Source organism: Coregonus lavaretus (assembly GCF_964263955.1).
Source record: "Coregonus lavaretus genome assembly, chromosome: 7".
Taxonomy (NCBI): domain Eukaryota; kingdom Metazoa; phylum Chordata; class Actinopteri; order Salmoniformes; family Salmonidae; genus Coregonus; species Coregonus lavaretus.
The window spans coordinates 28,426,540-28,447,695 of record NC_139994.1 but is presented as its reverse complement, the minus strand read 5'-3'; the positions used below and the strand labels follow the sequence as shown (position 1 = coordinate 28,447,695).

Sequence of the window (21,156 nt, the reverse complement as noted above, 5' to 3'; positions counted from 1 at the left end):
GGGCTCTTAAGGAGTGGTCTGCCCAGTGTGTGGGGCGATGTCTGGGTGTTTCCGTGGGGGCGACCTCGGTGGAGAGTCCAAACCAAGTGCCCGCAATGCACGTTCCCCCCGAGTATGAGGATTTAGCACTTGTGTTTAGCAAGGCGAGGGCGACGCAATTGCCACCACATAGACAGGGGGATTGTGCGATAGACCTCCAGGTAGGAGCTGCGCTTCCGCGGAGCCATGTGTATCCTTTGTCTCAAGAGGAGAAGAGAGCTATGGAGACTTATATAGCCGAGTCTCTGAGACAGGGATACATACGGCCCTCCACTTCCCCTGCGTCCTCAAGCTTCTTTTTTGTGAAGAAAAAAGATGGGGGTTTGCGCCCGTGTATTGATTACCGCAGTCTCAATCAGATTACTGTGAAATATAGTTATCCACTCCCTCTGATTGCGACTATGACGGAGTCATTACACGGAGCGCGGTTCTTCACAAAGTTGGACCTCAGGAGCGCCTACAACTTGGTGCGCATTAGGGAGGGAGACGAATGGAAGACAGCATTTAGTACCACCTCGGGTCATTACGAGTATCTCGTCATGCCATACGGGTTAATGAATGCTCCTTCAGTCTTCCAATCCTTCGTAGATGAGATCTTCCGGAATATGCAGGGGCAAGGAGTGGTCGTGTACATTGACGACATTCTGGTGTACTCTTCTACCCAAGCCGAGCATGTAGCCCTGGTGCGCCGAGTGTTGAGGAGGTTGTTGGAGCATGACCTATATGTCAAGGCAGAGAAATGTCTGTTTTTCCAGGAGTCTGTCTCCTTTTTGGGTTATCAGTTGTCTGCGTCAGGGGTGAAGATGGAGGTTGACCGAGTGTCTGCCGTGCGTAATTGGCAAACCCCAACCACCGTTAAAGAGGTGCAGCGGTTCTTGGGGTTTGCGAATTTCTACAGGAGGTTTATCCGGGGTTTTGGACAGGTGGCAGCTCCCATAACGTCCCTTCTTAAGGGGCGTCCGGTGCGCTTGCAGTGGTCTGCTGAGGCTGATAGGGCTTTTGGGAGACTGAAGGACCTGTTTACTTCGGCTCCGGTGCTGGCGCATCCGGATCCCGCGCTACCATTCCAGGTCGAGGTGGACGCGTCTGAGGCCGGTATAGGGGCCATGCTCTCGCAACGGTCTGGCACGCCACCTAAACTCCGTCCCTGTGCTTTTTACTCTAAAAAGCTCAGCCCGGCGGAGCGAAATTATGACGTAGGGGACAGGGAGCTGCTAGCCCTGGTACAGGCCCTAAAGGTGTGGAGGCATTGGCTTGAGGGGGCTCAACACCCTTTCCTCATTTTGACTGACCACCAGAACCTGGAGTACATCCGGGCAGCTAGGAGACTGAACCCTCGCCAGGCTCGGTGGAACATGTTTCTGGCCCAGTTCGTATTTAAGATCACGTACATCCCTGGGTCCCAGAACGGTAAGGCAGACGCCCTGTCCCGGCGGTATGACACGGAGGAGAGGTCCGTTGAGCCCACACCCATACTACCGCCGTCTTGTCTGGTGGCACTGGTGGTGTGGGAAGTCGACTCCGAAATCGAGCGGGGGTTGCGTACCGATCCTAGTCCTCCCCAGTGTCCTGTGGGTCGGACGTACGTTCCGTTCGAGGTTCGGGATTGACTTATTTATTGGGCTCACACGTCACCCTCCTCTGGACATCCAGGTATTGGCCGGACAGTGCACTGCCTTAGCACTAAATACTGGTGGCCAACGTTAGCCAGGGATGTGAGGGTTTATGTTTCCTCATGCTCGGTGTGTGCCCAGTGTAAGGCACCCAGACACCTGCCCCGGGGTAAGTTACAACCCCTGCCCGTTCCACAACGACCCTGGTCTCACCTCTCGGTGGATTTTGTTACAGACCTTCCCCCCTCCCAGGGGAATACCACCATCCTGGTCGTTGTGGATCGGTTCTCGAAGGCCTGTCGTCTCCTTCCCATGCCAGGGCTCCCTACTGCCCTACAGACCGCTGAGGCTCTATTCACTCACGTCTTCCGGCATTACGGGGTACCCGAGGATATAGTGTCTGATCGAGGCCCCCAGTTTACCTCTCGAGTCTGGAGAGCGTTCATGGAGCGCTTGGGGGCCTCGGTGAGCCTTACCTCGGGGTACCACCCGGAGAGCAATGGGCAGGTCGAACGGGTAAACCAGGATGTGGGTAGGTTTCTGAGGTCGTATTGCCAGGGCCGGCCGGAGGAGTGGGCGAGGTATGTTCCCTGGGCCGAGATGGCACAGAACTCTCTTCGCCACTCCTCCACCAAACTAACTCCTTTCCAATGTGTATTAGGGTACCAACCGGCTCTGGCACCTTGGCATCAGAGCCAGATCGAGGCCCCTGCGGTGGATGAGTGGGTGCGGCGCTCGGAGGAGACGTGGAACGCTGCACACGTCCATCTGCAGCGGGCCATCCGTCGACACAAGGCGAGCGCCGATCTCCACCGCAGTGAGGGACCGGTGTACGCACCGGGAGATCGAGTCTGGCTCTCGACCAGAAACCTGCCCCTCCGCCTGCCCTGCCGGAAGCTGGGTCGGCGGTTTGTGGGGCCTTTTAAAGTCCTGAGGAGGTTGAACGAGGTGTGTTACAGGTTACAACTACCTATTGATTATAAGAATATTAACCCCTCGTTCCATGTGTCTCTCCTCAGGCCGGTGGTAGCTGGTCCACTCCAGGACTGTGAGATAGGAGAGACTCCTCCGCCCCCGCTGGACATCGAGGGGGCTCCGGCGTACACAGTTCGGTCCATCCTGGATTCGAGACATCGGATGGGGGGTCTCCAATATCTCGTGGAGTGGGAGGGGTACGGTCCAGAGGAGCGGTGCTGGGTGCCGAGGAGAGACATCTTAGACCCGTCTCTTCTGACTGAGTTCCATCGTGGTCATCCCACGCGCCCTGCTCCGCGTCCTCCTGGTCGTCCCCGAGGCCGCGGTCGGCGCACGGCTGGAGCCGCGCGTCAAGGGGGGGGTACTGTCACGGTTTCGGCCGAGGCTGCTCCTTCTCCTTGTTCGGGCAGGCTTCGGCGGTCGTCGTCTCCGGAGTACTAGCTGCTACCGTTCTTTGTTTTCGATGTTTGTTTGGTTTGGTCTGTTTGGTACACCTGTTCTCGTTTAGTGTTGATTATGTGTCCTTTAAGTTCTCGTTGTTTCTGTCATGTGTTTGTGTGTAGTTGTTCTTTTGTCAGCTGGAGCAGTCAGTACATTTTTCTCTATTTGTTTTGTTTATAGAGAGTCCGCACTTGTTGTGCGCGTTTGTTGCATTTTGCTCGTTTACGCAGTGTGCGTAATTTTCTCGTGCCTCCGGCTCTGTTTTGTAGCCGGGTCATTTTGTCTTGACTAAAGACTTTTAGACTAAGCCTCTGTGTCCTGCGATTGATTCCTACACCACATCCACGCCTTCTGACAGCGTGAGTGTGTGCATGCGTGAGTGTGTGAAATGTGTGTGCTTACCCTATCGATGAGCTCTCCCACCATGCCTGTCCAGGATCCATTTGGTTCAGGTGCTCCGTACAGCCCGTCATCCACCAACTTGATCCTGAAGGAGAACTTCAACATGTCCGACAGCTCTCTTAACATGTCCACACAGAAGCCCTGGTACCGGTCGTTTCCTTGCAGCTCCTGGTAGTTGGACTTGCGCATCACGTACGGGTTCTCCTGCAATAGAAGGAAAGCAAAAGGTCATTCAAGAGCTATAATTCAAAGACGGTGAAGGCATTTACCGAAACGTGTTGATTATATATACTCACACTTGTCTTTTGTTACTAGCACTGACTTTGCTGATAGCCACTTATTAAGGAAAACATTTGATTACTATGACTGAGATGCGGCTGTCTAACGTAGCTATCTTAAGATAAGTGCACTAACTTTAAGTCGCTCTGGATAAGAATGTCTGCTAAATGACTAAAATGTAAATCGTCCTACCAACAGTTGCTGAAAATCTCTTCATCATAATTCAAAGAAGGAACAGTGTACTGAAGAATTTAGTAAGGGCACATTTTTCACTTGGAATGCATGCACATACCAGCATTTACATATATTGTAATTTCTTGCATATAGGTCACTGGCAAAATGATTTGTCACTAAGTGGCAATAAGCGACCTATTATCCATGAATGACATTAACATCTACTTAGCACTTACTTGATCAGGTGTATAGAACTGATTTTAAAAGTTACCGTACAATAAAATGATTAGTGTACCCGACTGACTCTTTTTTTTTGTTCTTGGTAAATGAAATTCATCTTGTTTGACCCAAAATGGCCAACAGAAAACCAACAGTTTCACATTCTACCAATGCAAATTTGCGAAACCTTAATGTCTTTACCAATATGGTGGTGACGATGAGCGTCTTGTTAGCCAGCGCCTCCGACATGTTGATGTCCAGAGACGTCGAGTTCATCGCCAACGTGTTGTTAGAGTACCAGATCCCGATCTATACTCAGGGATGACGGAGGAAAGAAAGAGAAGATAAATGGATTGGGAGAAGAGGATGAAGAGGATGAAGAGGAAGAGATAGAGAATAGGGTTAAACCCATGATCAATGTGTATGCGTTAGTCAATACGTATAGTGTATCTAACTCCAGTGCTTGTCAAATCAGCTCATAAATAGAGCCATTCATCCCCGACCCCACCATGACCCAATGACCCAGTCATATTTGAGCCCATTACCCCTTGACCCCCTGACCTCTTTATGACCCCCATGGTGCTTCTCCAGGATCCTCAGGGTGTAGTTTGTCCTCTGGCCTTTGCTGTTGAACTCCACCCTGCCGGTCAACCCATCATACTCCACCTGAGAGAAAGAGAAAGAGAAAGAGAAAGAGAGAGAGAGAGGGAGAGGGAGGGAGGGAGAGACATAGAGGGGGGGGGGGGGGGGTTGAGGGAGAGAGAGAGGGGAAGCAAGAGAGATAAAAACAATTGATTCTTTCAAGGAGCCAGAGAGAGAGTGGCAAATAGAGAGAAAAATAATGTAAGACAGAAAGAGAGGGGAGGGACAGACAAACAGAGAGAGAGAGAGAGAGAGAGAGATTCAGCCCAGACAAACAGACAGGCGATAGCTAGGCTTGGCAGCAGTATATTAGATTGCTGAAAGTGGCGAGAGAGACAGAGAGATGTATGGCTAAAACAATAGGCAGGCAGAGAGACAGAGGGTGCAGCGTGGAGAGAAAGACTCAGGATGAATTATACCCTAAAAGAGAGGAAGAACGAGAGATGCCCAAACGAGGAACAACAGAGCGGGGGAAGGAGGGGGAAGAAAGGAGGAGAGGAGTGGAACCACTGCCAAAGAGAGTGTACGAATGATGGAATGATGCGCGGAGAGAGAGAAAACATTGTCTGAGACTGAAGAGAGATGAGGCGAGAAACAAATGGGGGAAGATAAGAAGTGACAGACTCCGATAGGAGAGGAGGAATGAAGGAGGAGGAGAGGATGGAGAGAAAATATGCTGCCCAGCAGAGCACTGCAATGAAGGTAGGAAAAAATACCATCAACACCACAACACACAACTACAACCCCCACAACAACAACCCCCACAAAACAAGAGCAGTAGTATACGTGGCAACAAACGAAAACCACGAAGGCGACAGGTAGGTTATAGGATAGTGCTTCAAGCACTAACGTTTTGCTAAGTGGAGCTGTGCTATTCACTAGTTAGCCTACTGGTAGGGTTGCGGTCAATTCCAATCCAACTCAGTCAATTCAGTTGGCTAAGGGGACAAATGCATAAATAGCTAGCCACTCTAGTTGGGGCAGTGTTCAGTAACAGGTGGATGTACCATGCCATATTGCATATTTCAACTAAGCTCTGCACCTAGTTGGCTTATATGCAGGTGGCACAATTGGCTAGTTGGGACACCATGCAGTAAAGAGAAACCACACAGGTGAACTAAAGGTTTCTGTAGTCAACAACATTACATTGTTGCCTTGGCCCCCCCAAAATGTTGGCTAATACAAAATGGGATAGTTGGGACAGCATTGGGACAGTGTTGGGACAGCATTGGGACAGTATTGAGACAGCATCGGGACAGTATTGAGACAGCATCGGGACAGTATTGAGACAGCATTGGGACAGCATCGAGTAAAGCAAGAGCAGGTGTTGGTACCATGCGCAGGTAGTTCATCAGGCTGGTGCCGTGCTGCCAGATCTGAGGAGTGGTGCAGCTGAGTGGCTTCACTCCAATCTCCTGACTCCGGTTGAGCTCACGCACCGCCCCCACCACCACATGCACCGCATCAAACATGAGAGCCGACGAGAGCTGTGGGCGAGAGAGAGGTAAGGGGAGAAGGGGATAGGGGAAGGGAGGGAGGGAGGGAAGGAAAGAGAGATGGAGAGAGGCACAATGGTAGAGAGAGATGGAGAGAGAAAGATGAGAGAGGCAGGCATAAAGATAGAAAGAGAGATGGAGAAAGAAAGACTAAAAGTGAGAAACATTGAGATAGATGTAACGTTACTCAATCAACAAGGTGGCACTGTGGTCTGTGCCAAAGCGGTGTGATTCAATCAAACCTTTAAGGATTACTTCTGGATTTTGGCAACGAGGCCCTTTATCTACTTCCCCAGAGTCCGATGAACTCATGGATACCATTTTTATGTCTCTGTGTCCAGTATGAAGGAAGTTAAGGATAGTTTCGCAAGCCAATGCTAACTAGCGTTAGCGCAATGACTGGAAGCATGCTAGCAGATACCAATAGACTTCCAGTCATTGCACTAACGCTAGATAGCAATTGTGCTAGCGCTAATTAGCAACTTCCTTCAAACTGCACGCAGAGACATAAAAATGGTATCCACAAGTTCATCTGACTCTGGGGAAGTAGATAAAGGGCCTCAATGCCAAAATCCCAAACTATCCTTTAAACATTAATGACATCTGGTCAGGCATCAGTCAACCTGACAGAGTGTAAATCACAATGATTGTGAGTGACAGCATGGCAATCTGTGTACTACGACTGGCAGTTTGATAGTGTAAAAAGGAATAGTGATAAAGTCTGTGTATGAGGCTGGTGGGAGGAGCTATAGGAGAACGGGCTCATTGTAATAGCTGGATTGGAATTAATGGAAGGGAGTCAAACATGTGGTTTCCATGTTTGATGTGTTTGATACCATTCCATGTATTCCATTACAGCCATTACCACCAGCCTCCTCTGCTGTGTATGACCTAGAATGTAGGAGTAAATGTGTGGCATTGGACATACGAGTAAGTGTATGAGTGAGAATGTATGAGGGAATGTGAAATTGGATGTCATGATACTGTTATAGTATAAAATATATAACGCTTGAGCAGTATAAGTTAGTATCGAGAGTATACGGGTAGTAGTCGAAATATACGGGTAACAGCATGTGGGTAACTTAGCAGTAGAGAGTACACAAGATAAATACTTGGCTGACAGTATATGAGTAAATTACTGTAGCAGTATATAAGTAAATTACTGTACCAGGATATGAGTAAGTTACTGTAGCAGGATATGAGTAAGTTACTGTAGCAGTATATGAGTAAGTTACTGTAGCAGTATATGAGTAAGTTACTGTAGCAGTATATGAGTAAGTTACTGTAGCAGTATATGAGTAAGTTACTGTAGCAGTATATGAGTGACAGTATAAGAGTAACAGTATGTGACAGTGTATGAGAAAAACGATTTGAGTAATGTATATGAGTATTAGTAAGTAATCAGTATACGAGTGACTGTAAGACTATTTAAACAGAATATAACAGTGTTTGAAGAAGATATGTGTTACAGTGAATGTAAATATGGAGGGAGAGTATTACAGTATATGAGAGTATATGAGTACAGTATATGAGAAAGAGTGAGTATGAGTAACAGTAACAGTAACAGTATATAAAGACAACCACATACAAGGTGTGCTGTTCTCACCGCTGGGCCGGGGTAGGGGCTGAGTTCACAGCCCTCCCTCCAAGACAGGTTGAGACTCCTGATGAACTCCAGGTAGAAGGGATGGCTGCTGTTGAGCATGGAGAAACCCACGATGTTGGACTGGTCATCCACCATGTCGTCCAATCGCAGCAGGGGAAAGTCCTGATTGACATAAGCGGGAGGGAGGGGCTTGGGATTTAACATTCTGAGAGAGCTAGCTAAACCATACAGGTGGGCAAAATGTTAGTTTAAATTTTTTATGTGTTCCTCCCACTCCCCCCAGTGATGTATATTATATTAAATGATTGTTCAACAGTGAGGTATGAGATAGCTGTGTGGAATAGGGGTAGAAGAGGGTAAGTACATTTTTCTTATTTGTAAACTTTTGAAATATTTTTGAAATACGCCTCTGAAAAAGTTCATTGCTGTTGGAGAGCAGTGGTAACAGTGTACCACAGCATCTCACAATAGCAGAGTGATACTGTATACTGTAAGGCCACAGTGTATCAGTACTATATAGGACCATGGTACAATACAGGGACAGTGTTTTGGTACCGGGAGGCAGGGCACCAATGGTTCCAGTTCCAGACAGTAGAGTGGCGTGCCATTCAGCTACTGTATGAAAATGAAAGGGTCATGATTTAGAGATTTCTGGTCCCTCTCCAATGTTCGGGGAACTGCCGTTTTGCTCTTGGGGGTGTGAGGCGCACACCCTTGTAAGTACCACGGTAAAAACGTCCTACACTGTAGACGGGACGGGATACGATGTCGAAAATATTATTAGCTATGTAAGTCACCTCACACAAGGGCATGCACCGGGCAGGGAAATAATGATGACAAACTGCGCACTCCCATCATGCATTTCAGATAAGATCCGCCGCGATAGCCATCCATAGGCCGGGCGGCCAGGGCCCGAGCAGAGAGGGTAGTGGGTAGGGTACGGAGAATTTTGATTGGTATGCTCTTACCATGGTGGTGAGGATGTATTTGTAAAACGCTGAAGTCATCCCCAGCTCCGATGCCTGAGAGGGTGGAAAAGGAGAGAGGCGGTCATTGGTAACAGTGCTGATACACTGAACTGTACTGCATTGTGGGTGATGCAGTAACTTGATCATACGGCATTCAGATAACAAGTTGGTTCACTTTATACACATGAGCAGGTGTATAACATGTACAACTGTGACCTCTCTGCTATTGAGACATAATGTAAAGTTAACAGCGCATGTCTGCTATTTTGACGTGCATCTACACTACTTACATGAAGACTACTTGTAGCATTTATATAGCTTACAGTACTTGTGCCACTGGTAGTGCCACCAGTAGAATACAGGACAGAATAATACATCCTTTAAAAGCATGCATAATGTGCCTTCTGGCTGCAATATAGAGTAGGATAAATGGTACTATGTGTTATACTGCAGAGAATGACATTGAGCTGGGCAAGGCAAACCTACAAAAAGATTTCATAGCACATTAATAAGTCATACATAACAGATTCATAAGTAGATATATTAATTATGTCTAAATAACATCATTATTCCGTTTCTGGAATGTTTATGTACTGCTTACAAATGTGTTATATATGAGTGATACATGTGTTATGATGTCCTCATACGGGCCTCCCGAGTGGCGCAATGGTCTAAGGCACTGCATCGCAGTGCTAGCTGTGCCACTAGAGATCCTGGTTCGAATCCAGGCTCTGTCGTAGCCGGCCGCGACCGGGAGACCCATGGGGCGGCGCACAATTGGCCCAGCGTCGTCCAGGGTAGGGGAGGGAATGGCCGGCAGGGATGTAGCTCAGTTGGTAGAGCATGGCATTTGCAACGCCAGGGTTGTGGGTTCGATTCCAGTATAAAAAAATAAAAATGTATGCACTCACTAACTGTAAGTCGCTCTGGATAAGAGCGTCTGATAAATGACTAAAATGTAAATGTAAAATGTCCTTATGTAGATCTAGGTAGCCTTCAAATAAAGTGTTACATAATTCTTTGAAAGTTTTGAAACAATAATATATAATAATAATATATGCCATTTAGCAGGCCTTTTATCAAAAGCAACTTAGTCACGCGTGCATTCATTTTACGTACGGGTGGCTCTGAGAATCAAACCCACTATGCCTTGCTCTACCACCTGAGCTACAGAGGACCACACTGTTGTCAGTTGTCTTTGTAACTGTAGCCCGGTTAGTGTCCTGACCTTCTGGAGGATGAGGTAAGAGATGGAGGCGTTGGCGTCGATGATGATAGTGGCCACTTTGTCGTCTCTGATCTCCTTCAGCAAGGGGGTGGGGTCCAGGCTTTCGTCCAGCATCCTGACAGACAGCGTTTCCCGGGAGATCAGGAAGCGCCGCACCAGCTCCTCCAATCGCAGCAGGCCTAAAGGGTGGAGGCGGAGCACGTCAAAGTTAGAGGCTGGGTATGTGTTGATGAACCACACATTTTGTGATACCTCAACCAAACATTTCAGAGTACTATAGCACTGTATTGCTGTTTCAAAACTCATTTTGATTACTGCTACCATTTTGATTACTTATATTTTGCTCTATTTCTCTGTCCCCCTCCCCCTTTATATTATACTGCGTAGTAACTCTAAAACTACTTTGGTAAATATATAATATTATATGCCATTTAACAGGTAATCAGAAGGTAACCAGATGGTAACTTTAAATGCCTAGAGGATCCTCTTAATATCGATTTTCACATTCTCTGTGTAACTAAGGAGGGTTTTTGAATATTTTTAATTGTTTCACTTTTTTCTAAAATTAATGACAAGTACACCTTTACTTCCTGCCCGTTTTTATCAAATTCAGTGACCACTGAGTTAAACTATCCAGGACTAGTAAAATCACATGCATGACCTTGATAATAGCAACAATAAACTCTCCATAGGGTAGCTGTAATTGGGCCGTGAGCAGGGAATAGAGAAACCAATACAGTGGCAGTGTAGCCGACTGTAAAAATGATTTTAAAAAGAAGAGAAAAAAAAACTACATATTTTGCGAGGGCACATTACACAGACCGCATACCAGTCCAGCCAAGTGGAAAACAGCGGGATCGATAAAGAGGGAGTGCGGCGCGGCCTGTAAAAAGATGCATTCAGTGCATGATCACACCCGACCTTGGCCCAGACCTGAGCAGTCAAGTGGAGAGGCAGCTCATATGTGGAAGGCATAATCCAATCTGGAGGGGAACTGGGCTAATCCACTGCCTGGACTGGCTGGGCGGCTGCACTCTGTGTGCAGGGGACCCTAGGATGTAGGGGGACCAATGGGAGGGTGATAGAGGGATGTACGAATAGCTCTGGGCTACTGGAATACACTTGTACAGTTCAGGGTCTTTGTTGGAGTTGGATTATTTGCGACGAGGAGCATCAGACCAATGCAAAATGATACGTTCTGCTGCTCTGCTGAAGTTTCAGGGGCATCGGCTGTATGTTGACAAGCCTAAAGCGTCAAAACATATACACAATACGTAAACCTCAACGGATAGCTATGTATTACTATAACCTTCTTGGCTAAATGAAGGATTACGTGAGCAGACACTTTGAGGAAAACACACAAAGCAACACAGCGCATGCAGGGCATCTCCAACCTCACACTCAGCCTTGGCACAGGTGATACTTTAACAATAGGCAAGAAGCAAAGTATAGAAGTACATGATAAATGTGGCATCAAATACCCTGCACTCAACTCAACCTTTGCGCAGATCAAACTGTAACCGTAGAAAGTTTGTGTATGGAAATACGGAGGTAAAGGAAATATAGGAGGACACGAATACAGTCGAGCTGAACACCCATACTCTGCCTTGGCATAAATGAGACTGTACACTCTTAGAAAAAAGGGTTCCAAAAGGGTTCTTCAGCTGTCCCCATAGGAGAACCCTTTTTGGTTTCAGGTAGAACCCTTTTTGGTTCCATGTAGAATCCTCTGTGGAAAAGGGTTCTACACGGAACCTAAAAGGGTTCTACCTAGAACCTAAAGGGTTCTACCTGGTACCAAAAATAGTTATTTCAAAGGGTTCTCCCATGGGGACAGCCGAATAACCATTTTAGGTTCTAGATAGCACTTTTTTTCTAAGAGCGTACGTAAGTATTGTAGTATGGAAATATAGAATTAGGGAAGTATAGGAACACGCATGCAGTATCAGACACCCTGAGGTGAACACTCACACTCTGCCTTGGCGCAGATGAGGCTGACGGTGGGATAGCTGAAGGAGCGGAGAATGGCCCCTATAGCCAGGCTCAGGTCCTCGTTGCTGGGGTAGAGGCTGACCGAGGCGAAGCGGAGGTATGGGAGTTTGGGCGTCTCCTCCGGGCCTATCTTCACATGAGGAATCTGAGACAGTAGGCAACATAAGGCGTTATAAATGCACTTTTAAACATTATGAATTGGTCAAGGGAAGTGTTCATACCTTTTTATGTGAGTGTGTTATAAAGGATGGATTATCATACATGTATAATACTATAATTAGCAAAAGAGGAAGGGAGATGACGGGCTGGGAGGTAAATTAAAGGCCCAGTGCAGTCAAAATTATGTTTTCCCTGTGTTTTGTATCATTTTGTACAACAGCTGATGAAACTAACACTGTAAAAGTGTGAAAACATTTGATCAGTGTTATAACCTGATAGTTGCTGGTTGAAAATACAATCTACACAGGACCTTCTAATCAGCAGGTTTTGCATAGGTGGAGTTTAGGCTTGCCTGGTGACAACACCAGGCAATATACGTTCATAACACAAAGAGAGTTTCAAACATCTGCCAATAATGTCACGGATACGGCCGAGGCTGCCCCTCCTCCTCGTTCGGGCAGGCTTCGGCGGTCGTCGTCACCGGAGTACTAGCTGCCACCGATCGATGTTTCTGTGTCTCACTAGTTCTGTCTTTATTGTTCACACCTGTTACTCATTAGGCTTATTAGTTTCCCTATATTACCTCTGTTTTCCCTCCTGGGTGTGTGCGTGATTGTTCTTTGTTACGTCGTCTGTTGAGCTGTTGTTTTGCTCTTCCCTGCGTGGAGGGTTTGCTATGGTTTACTTGGATTCTAGTAAAGCCATTTATCTCTCAGTTCTGTGTCCTGCGCCTGATTCCGTTTCCCCACTGCACCCAGACGCTGACAAATAACAGCTAGTTTTCAGATTACATAACCCTCCCTCTCCCCACCCAGAACACTCCCAGACAGTCCTGGCAAAATTCTTGCTTGAGAAATAGTTTTTTGCTTATAAGCTATTTTTTGTTCTTTTTGACCATTTTAATGGAAAACTATTACTTAATTGTTACCAGAAATGATTTGATATTAAAATAAAAACAGCTGCATTGGGCCTTTAAGCATTTAAGCTTTTACCCTGTACAGTAGTATCATGCTCTGTCCATATTCAACCCAATTGAAGTGCAACAAAACAAAAGGTGTTTTTATACTGGTATTTCATCCATGGACAACTCCAAGGCAAACAGGCTAAATTATTTTACATTTGCATTTTCTCCCTAGGGCGAGATTTTAAACCCTGTTTGACTCAACCTGCCTAGGGGCTAGGTCTGAAATGTTTTGCCCATGGGATTAAATGCTGCTCACCCCGTACTGAAATAAAGTCTAATGTGAAAATGCCTGAAGAAATGTCCATTGGTAGATGATTGACAGCATATATATTATATTATTATAATCAGTCCTGTTGCAGATTTAGACGACGAGAGATGTATAGAGATTGTAATCTAACCATGGAATAAGATTGTGATTCATTATCGTAGCTAGTGAAAGAAGGAGTATTAACCAGGTCAATTCTCTGCATGACCGAAGTGTGACCATGCAGGTTCACACTGAATGAACAACAGTTAACTCATTATAGAGTTCACTGAACTATGACCGAGGGAGAGAGATCAGAGAGGACATTTCCTAGAGCGACAATGGCTGTGTCCCAACATGAACTGTTTGCACGTCTCCTTTCCCTCACATCCACTAACCTGAAAGGACTTACAGTGGAGAAAAAAAGTATTTAGTCAGCCACCAATTGTGCAAGTTCTCCCACTTAAAGAGATGAGAGAGGCCTGTAATTTTCATCATAGGTACACGTCAACTATGACAGACAAAATGAGAAAAAAAATCCAGAAAGTCACATTGTAGGATTTTTTATGAATTTATTTGCAAATTATGGTGGAAAATAAGTATTTGGTCAATAACAAAAGTTTCTCAATACTTTGTTATATACCCTTTGTTGGCAATGACACAGGTCAAACGTTTTCTGTAAGTCTTCACAAGGTTTTCACACACTGTTGCTGGTATTTTGGCCCATTCCTCCATGCAGATCTCCTCTAGAGCAGTGATGTTTTGGGGCTGTCGCTGGGCAACACGGACTTTCAACTCCCTCCAAAGATTTTCTATGGGGTTGAGATCTGGAGACTGGCTAGGCCACTCCAGGACCTTGAAATGCTTCTTACGAAGCCACTCCTTCGTTGCCCGGGCGGTGTGTTTGGGATCATTGTCATGCTGAAAGACCCAGCCACGTTTCATCTTCAATGCCCTTGCTGATGGAAGGAGGTTTTCACTCAAAATCTCACGATACATGGCCCCATTCATTCTTTCCTTTACACGGATCAGTCGTCCTGGTCCCTTTGCAGAAAAACAGCCCCAAAGCATGATGTTTCCACCCCCATGCTTCACAGTAGGTATGGTGTTCTTTGGATGCAACTCAGCATTCTTTGTCCTCCAAACACGACGAGTTGAGTTTTTAGCAAAAAGTTATATTTTGGTTTCATCTGACCATATGACATTCTCCCAATCCTCTTCTGGATCATCCAAATGCACTCTAGCAAACTTCAGACGGGCCTGGACATGTACTGGCTTAAGCAGGGGGACACGTCTGGCACTGCAGGATTTGAGTCCCTGGCGGCGTAGTGTGTTACTGATGGTAGGCTTTGTTACTTTGGTCCCAGCTCTCTGCAGACCAAATACTTATTTTCCACCATAATTTGCAAATAAATTCATTAAAAATCCTACAATGTGATTTTCTGGATTTTTTTTCTCATTTTGTCTGTCATAGTTGACGTGTACCTATGATGAAAATTACAGGCCTCTCTCATCTTTTTAAGTGGGAGAACTTGCACAATTGGTGGCTGACTAAATACTTTTTTTCCCCACTGTATACATGTTCGCATTGGTGACCCCAGCAGGATTGTTATAAACAAAATGGCTGAAACCTATCCAGTCCTTACAATGATCGGTAATCATCCAGTAAGCAGACAAGTAGTGGAGTAGTGGTTTATGGGAGTTTGGGGATATAGTATGAGTAGCAGTGTGAATATGGTTTAGAGGACATAGCTAGCTCACCTCCTTCTCCCCACAGATGTGACTGACAGTTGAGCCTGAGGCGGGACTGGACGCGGGGCCAATCACAGAGACCACCCCCTTCGGCAATATCTGACACACTGAGAGAGAGGGGAGATAGAGAGGAGAGAGAGAAGGAGAGAGAGAAAGCGACAGAGAGAGGGTGAGGGATATAGAGGGCGAGAGAAAGAAAAGAGGAGAAGAGAGAGAGAGAGACAGACAGACAGTAAGGAGCGAGAGAGAGATGGGGGAATTAGTAAGGAGCGAGATGGAAGAGTCAATGTCTTGGATGAGGTCCAGTTCTGTCTGTGTCCTGTTCTTGGATGATTAATCAAATTAAGAGTCAATGCCAGACACTTTTGATTAATTGTAGCCATAACGGCAATCTGAATCCACACTCTGTCTAGTGGAGATTAGTGTTCTAATTCTGTCCAGAAAAACCTGTGCGGCACTCCCAGATCCGAGACAGATAAGCAATGTATGTGTGTCTGTGTGTGTATACAGTATGTGTGTATGCACGTGCATGCTTGCAGATCACTCACTGCTTAAAGAGCAACTGTTAAGACCCACTACAGTAGACCCTTTCCTGCTGTCAAAAGACCCAGTGGCCTCATGGGTGGAATGTTATTAATATTTTTCATAATTAATAATAAAAATAAACTAATACACAGAAAATCCAGTGTTTCGATGTCAAATGTTTTGTTATATTTCAGTCTTCTGTGATGTATATAAAGTGTAATATTGGGATGCAAACTCAAAATGGAATACATTTCAGCTCTATGTCTGACATGGTACAGGTGTCTTCTTTTTTTTCAAGCCCATAACCATGTGTGTGAGGTGTATACTTTTGTTTCAAAGTAGATTTGTTTAAGACTATCAAGAAACACTCTGTGTGACCCTGATTTAGCCCACTGCAGTAAAAGGATATTGCCTCCCTTTGTGATGGTGAGAGTACAAAACGCTATACCTTGTGAAAAATAATGATCTCGCATACACGCTTAGCTCGGTCGAGTCGTCCTTTTCCGAGACAATAACTTCTGTCAGTGGTACACTGCACTGTGTAAGTGTCTGTGGGTGTAACTCGTGTGATGAGTGACCTTGCCTGGGATCAGAAGACTTGCGTTAGCTCCTCTGAGATAATGCCTAGTGTTAGCTCAGATGGCTAACACAGTCTTGTGGCACTCAGGAGACCTGGGTTTCAAACCCAGTCCATCAAATTTGTATGAGTTAAGTGTCTATCCAGGAATATCCCACGTTGGTTCAACCAGTGTGTGCCCAGTGGGATTTGTCAATAGGTGTAGCATTCACATTAGCTTAGCGGGCTAACATTCTTGCAGTACCCAGGATTCGACCTGGGTTTGAAACCTGTCGGTCACATTTGTGTGAATAAAATGTCTATCCAGCTCTATTTGACAATACTGCTTTGTACTGATCATACTCACTGGTATCGGTGGTCTCGTACTGGGAGTCCTTCTGCAGCTCGAAGATGTCCACCTCCACGTGGGCTCTGGATGGGCCCTCAAACATACTGTTGATGTTCTCCCTGGCCAGAGCCAGCGCCAGCCGCTCCCCTCGACCACACACCGACTGGTCGTCCAAAATAGCCGCTGGGGGGATAAATAGAACAATAGAAGGATAGACGAGAAGATAAAGGAGCATGAAAAACCCAGACCCGGGGGTGGATGGATTCAAATCCACTGTTGTGTTTTGTCATTCCTTTCAAAACAAGTATATCTGATCTATGTTCCAATAAGGCTAACCTTTTGACTAACATTCAACCCATCTATGAAATGCGTCTAAGAGAATCACACAGACTACAGCCATTTTCAAGGAAAGGTTATTCTGGGGGGAAATTGGACGACCTGTCACCTGACATTTAGGATGATCACTGAATGATGATCACATCGATGAAGTCAACAAAATGTACATATGCAAATAGTTTAACCAATTAGTGGAGGAACCCATTAACACAGCCAATTATCATATCATCTTTATGGTAATGACACATGTTTACATTACAATTATTGAGGAATGAGGCATTCTCTGATCCAAGCCTTATCTTCCTGATCTTCAATTAGCTTACAGTATCCATGGAGACATTTATAGACTATTGTACTGTAAACTGTACTGTACTGCACTGCAGCTTTCTGTGCTGTATTGTTTTGTGTACAGTCGTGGTCAAAAGTTTTGAGCATGACACAAATATTATTTTTTTTAAATATAAAAACTGCTGCCTCAGTTTTTATGATGGCAATTTGCATATACTCCAGAGTGTTATGAAGAGTGATCAGATGAATTGCAATTAATTGCAAAGTCCCTCTTTGCCATGAAAATGAACTTAATCCCCCAAAAAACATTTCCACTGCATTTCAGCCCTGCCACAAAAGGACCAGCTGACATCATGTCAGTGATTCTCTCGTTAACACAGGTGAGAGTGTTGACGAGGACAAGGCTGGAGATCACTCTGTCATGCTGATTGAGTTAGAATAACAGCTTTAAAAGGAGGGTGGTGCTTGAAATCATTGTTCTTCCTCTGTTAACCATGGTTACCTGCAAGGAAACACGTGCCGTCATCATTGCTTTGCACAAAAAGGGCTTCACAGGCATGGATATTGCTGCTAGTAAGATTGCACCTAAATCAACCATTTATCGGATCATCAAGAACTTCAAGGAGAGAGGTTCAATTGTTGTTGAAGAAGGCTTCAGGGCGCCCAAGAAAGTCCAGCAAGCGCCAGGACTGTCTCCTAAAGTTCATTCAGCTGCGGGATCGGGGCACCACCAGTGCAGAGCTTGCTCAGGAATGCAGGCAGGTGTGAGTGCATCTGCACGCACAGTGAGGCGAAGCCTTTTGGAGGATGGCCTGGTGTCAAGAAGGGCAGCAAGGAAGCCACTTCTCTCCAGGAAAAACATCAGGGACAGACTGATATTCTGCAAATGGTACAGGGATTGGACTGCTGAGGACTGGGGTAAAGTAATTTTCTCTGATGAATCCCCTTTCCGATTGTTTGGGGCATCCGGAAAAAAGGCTTGTCCGGAGAAGACAAGGTGAGCGCTACCATCAGTCCTGTGTCATGCCAACAGTAAAGCATCCTGAGACCATTCATGTGTGGGGTTGCTTCTCAGCCAAGGGAGTGGGCTCACTCACAATTTTGCCTAAGAACACAGCCATGAATAAAGAATGGTACCAACACATCCTCCAAGAACAACTTCTCCCAACCATCCAAGAACAGTTTGGTGACGAACAATGCCTTTTCCAGCATGATGGAGCACCTTGCCATAATGCAAAAGTGATAACTAAGTGGCTCGGGGAACAAAACATCGACATTTTGGGTCCATGGCCAGGAAACTCCCCAGAACTTAATCCCATTGAGAACTTGTGGTCAATCCTCAAGAGGCGGGTGGAAAAACTCCAAGCATTGATTGTGCAAGAATGAGCTGCCATCAGTCAGGATGTGGCCCAGAAGTTAATTGACAGCATGCCAGGGCGGATTGCAGAGGTCTTGAAAAAGAAGGGTCAACACTGCAAATATTGACTCTTTACATAAACTTAATGTAATTGTCAATAAAAGCCTTTGACACTTATGGAATGCTTGTAATTATACTTCAGTATACCATAGTAACATCTGACAAAAATATCTAAAAACACTGAAGCAGCCAACTTTGTGAAGACCAATACTTGTGTCATTCTCAAAACTTTTGACCACGACTGTACTCTCATTGTACATATGGTGAACTACAATCCTATTCATCAAACCGGCAAGACATATGATTTTTTTTAAAGTGGGTAAAGACACTGAGGAGTATTTGTTCTTGTCGGTCATGACAGTGGGATCCCCATATTACCCATTCTGTCATCACTAGTTACCACAGCCACAAAGTCATAAACCGTGCTTATTTTTAACAATTGATCTTCTTAAAATGTGATTTTAAACCTAACCCTAACCACACTGCTAACCATATCCCTAACCCTAACCATAAATTGAGACCAAATAGCTAATTTTAGTTTTCTATAATTTTTACACTAGTGGTAACTAGTGGAAACCCACCCATTCTGACGGAGGAGAGCGCGGGAGCCTGGGTGAAAGAGAGCGGGGCCATGGTCAGCAAAAGGAAGAGGAAGTAAATCGACAGCAGCAGCGCTGGCAGAGCCGGCATCTTCCACTGCTCCTCATGGAGAATGGTCTTCTGGCTGCCTGGTCCACCACCTGCTGGACGGGAGGACTCATTACAACACACATAATATACATGACATAATAAACAGCTAAATTACATAATACCCACCTGACTAGAGGAGAATCTCAATTGCATACGAACTCGCGTCCTCGCTCCTCGCCTCCTTCTTAAAACCCATTGGATGAGAAAGCCAGAGGTCCCTCCCCTCTGACCTTCTCCAATAGGTTTTAAGAAGGAGGCGAGGAGAGTGGACGCAAGGAGTATGCAATTGAGCTTCTCCCTAGGACTTCATGTATTTCAGAGGTAAGGAGGCAGCACACATTCACATAGTTCACACTCACATAGAAACTCACATGGCTACCAGAATTAGTCACTCAAGGAAAACTTCTAGAGCACAAAGCGATTAAGAAATAGGGGAAGCAATGAGAGAGACAGAAAGAGAGAGAGAGAGAGAGAGAGAGAGAGAGAGAGAGAGAGAGAGAGAGAGAGAGAGAGAGAGAGAGAGAGAGAGAGAGAGAGAGAGAGAGAGAGAGAGAGAGAGAGAGAGAGAGAGAGAGAGAGAAAAAAAGGGAAAGAAAAAGAGAGAGAGAGCTTTAGGTATAGAAAATAATGTAATTGGCTGAGGAGGCATGACAAAATGAGTCAAAATCTTCAAAGTAGATTAAACTACAGTAGTGAGATTTAGGGAGGGCCAATATAACTGAACACAGGAAGTAGCCAAGGGGTAAAACAAATCGAATATAGTTCCATCACATCCCATAACTTCATCTGTACTCTGGACAGTGAGTTATTTTGTCAACTGTCTGATTTGTTACCCCTGCTAAATGTTTATCTTTCCTGCCAATGACAAATGTAATTTAAATTGAAAGAGTTGAGTAGGACAGGCTGACAAGGCAAGAGACTGAGGAGCGCAAGATAGTGTGAGATGAGCAGTAATAGATAAAAAAGAAGAATTGAGTTGATATTATAGGAAGAGAGAGAGAGAGAGAGAGAGAGAGAGAGAGAGAGAGAGAGAGAGAGAGAGAGAGAGAGAGAGAGAGAGAGAGAGAGAGAGAGAGAGAGAGAGCTGTACTGAGTGACAGAAAATGTAGTAGGAATAGACACAGTACAGACTGTAGGAGCAAATGGGAAATGGAGCCTGGTAGAAATAAACAACATAATGATCCTAATTAATTAGGAGCTTCCGGTAGGCTGTAAGTGGTGTCATGTAGCGAGTCTGCTGTTACAAAACACTGCACCTCTGGGTGCATTAGCTTAAAGAGGCAATCTGAGATTGCTACATACTTTTTTTTTAGTTTTAAATTAATTATACAGTGCCTTCGGAAAGTATTCAGACCCCTTGACTTTTTCCACATTTTGTTAGGTTAGAGCCTTATTCTAAAATTGATTAAATTGTTTTTTTCCGTCATCGATCTATACACAATACACCATAATGACAAAGCAAAAACAGGTTTTTACACATTTGTGCTAATTTATTCTTAAAGAATATAACTTCTAAACTCCTCATGAGCTTAGTTCAACTGTTGTACCCATCAGAACCCAACATATATGCTTGTTTTACAGAACATGGTAAAAACTATGATGTTGATCTCATCGGTGGTGAGTACTTGCACCCACAGCTCTGTCTATGAATTTGAGAGTGGTTACATTTCTCCAGCCCCATCCCTCAGCTGTTTACCAAAACAGTGGTGGGGTGTCTGCTTTGTTATTGTTTGAACTGCAGATTGCCCAAGAGGGGATTAGAAACAATTGTTATTTTCCTACAAATAAAATGAAAAATTATC

At 45.3% G+C, this 21,156-nt stretch overlaps 1 protein-coding gene across 2 annotated transcripts in view; it reads right to left on the bottom strand.

Annotated features, from left to right (window-relative positions):
* Nucleotides 1-19,369, bottom strand: part of LOC311132206 (glutamate receptor ionotropic, kainate 5-like) — a gene marked incomplete at its 3' end in the record, with an annotated part of 38,001 nt that extends 18,632 nt beyond the window's left edge. For both annotated transcript variants that reach the window (XM_084165431.1, XM_084165432.1), the window contains exons 1-11: nucleotides 19,246-19,369; nucleotides 16,642-16,806; nucleotides 15,203-15,300; nucleotides 12,054-12,219; nucleotides 10,083-10,261; nucleotides 8,855-8,908; nucleotides 7,887-8,048; nucleotides 6,119-6,271; nucleotides 4,704-4,808; nucleotides 4,344-4,451; nucleotides 3,471-3,674 (exon numbers count right to left, since the gene is read on the bottom strand). In XM_084165431.1, the coding sequence (XP_084021557.1) occupies nucleotides 3,471-3,674; nucleotides 4,344-4,451; nucleotides 4,704-4,808; nucleotides 6,119-6,271; nucleotides 7,887-8,048; nucleotides 8,855-8,908; nucleotides 10,083-10,261; nucleotides 12,054-12,219; nucleotides 15,203-15,300; nucleotides 16,642-16,806; nucleotides 19,246-19,354 (1,503 nt within the window). In that variant the 5' untranslated portion in view covers nucleotides 19,355-19,369. The remainder of the gene's footprint in view (nucleotides 1-3,470; nucleotides 3,675-4,343; nucleotides 4,452-4,703; nucleotides 4,809-6,118; nucleotides 6,272-7,886; nucleotides 8,049-8,854; nucleotides 8,909-10,082; nucleotides 10,262-12,053; nucleotides 12,220-15,202; nucleotides 15,301-16,641; nucleotides 16,807-19,245) is intronic.
* Nucleotides 19,370-21,156: the final 1,787 nt, after the last annotated feature.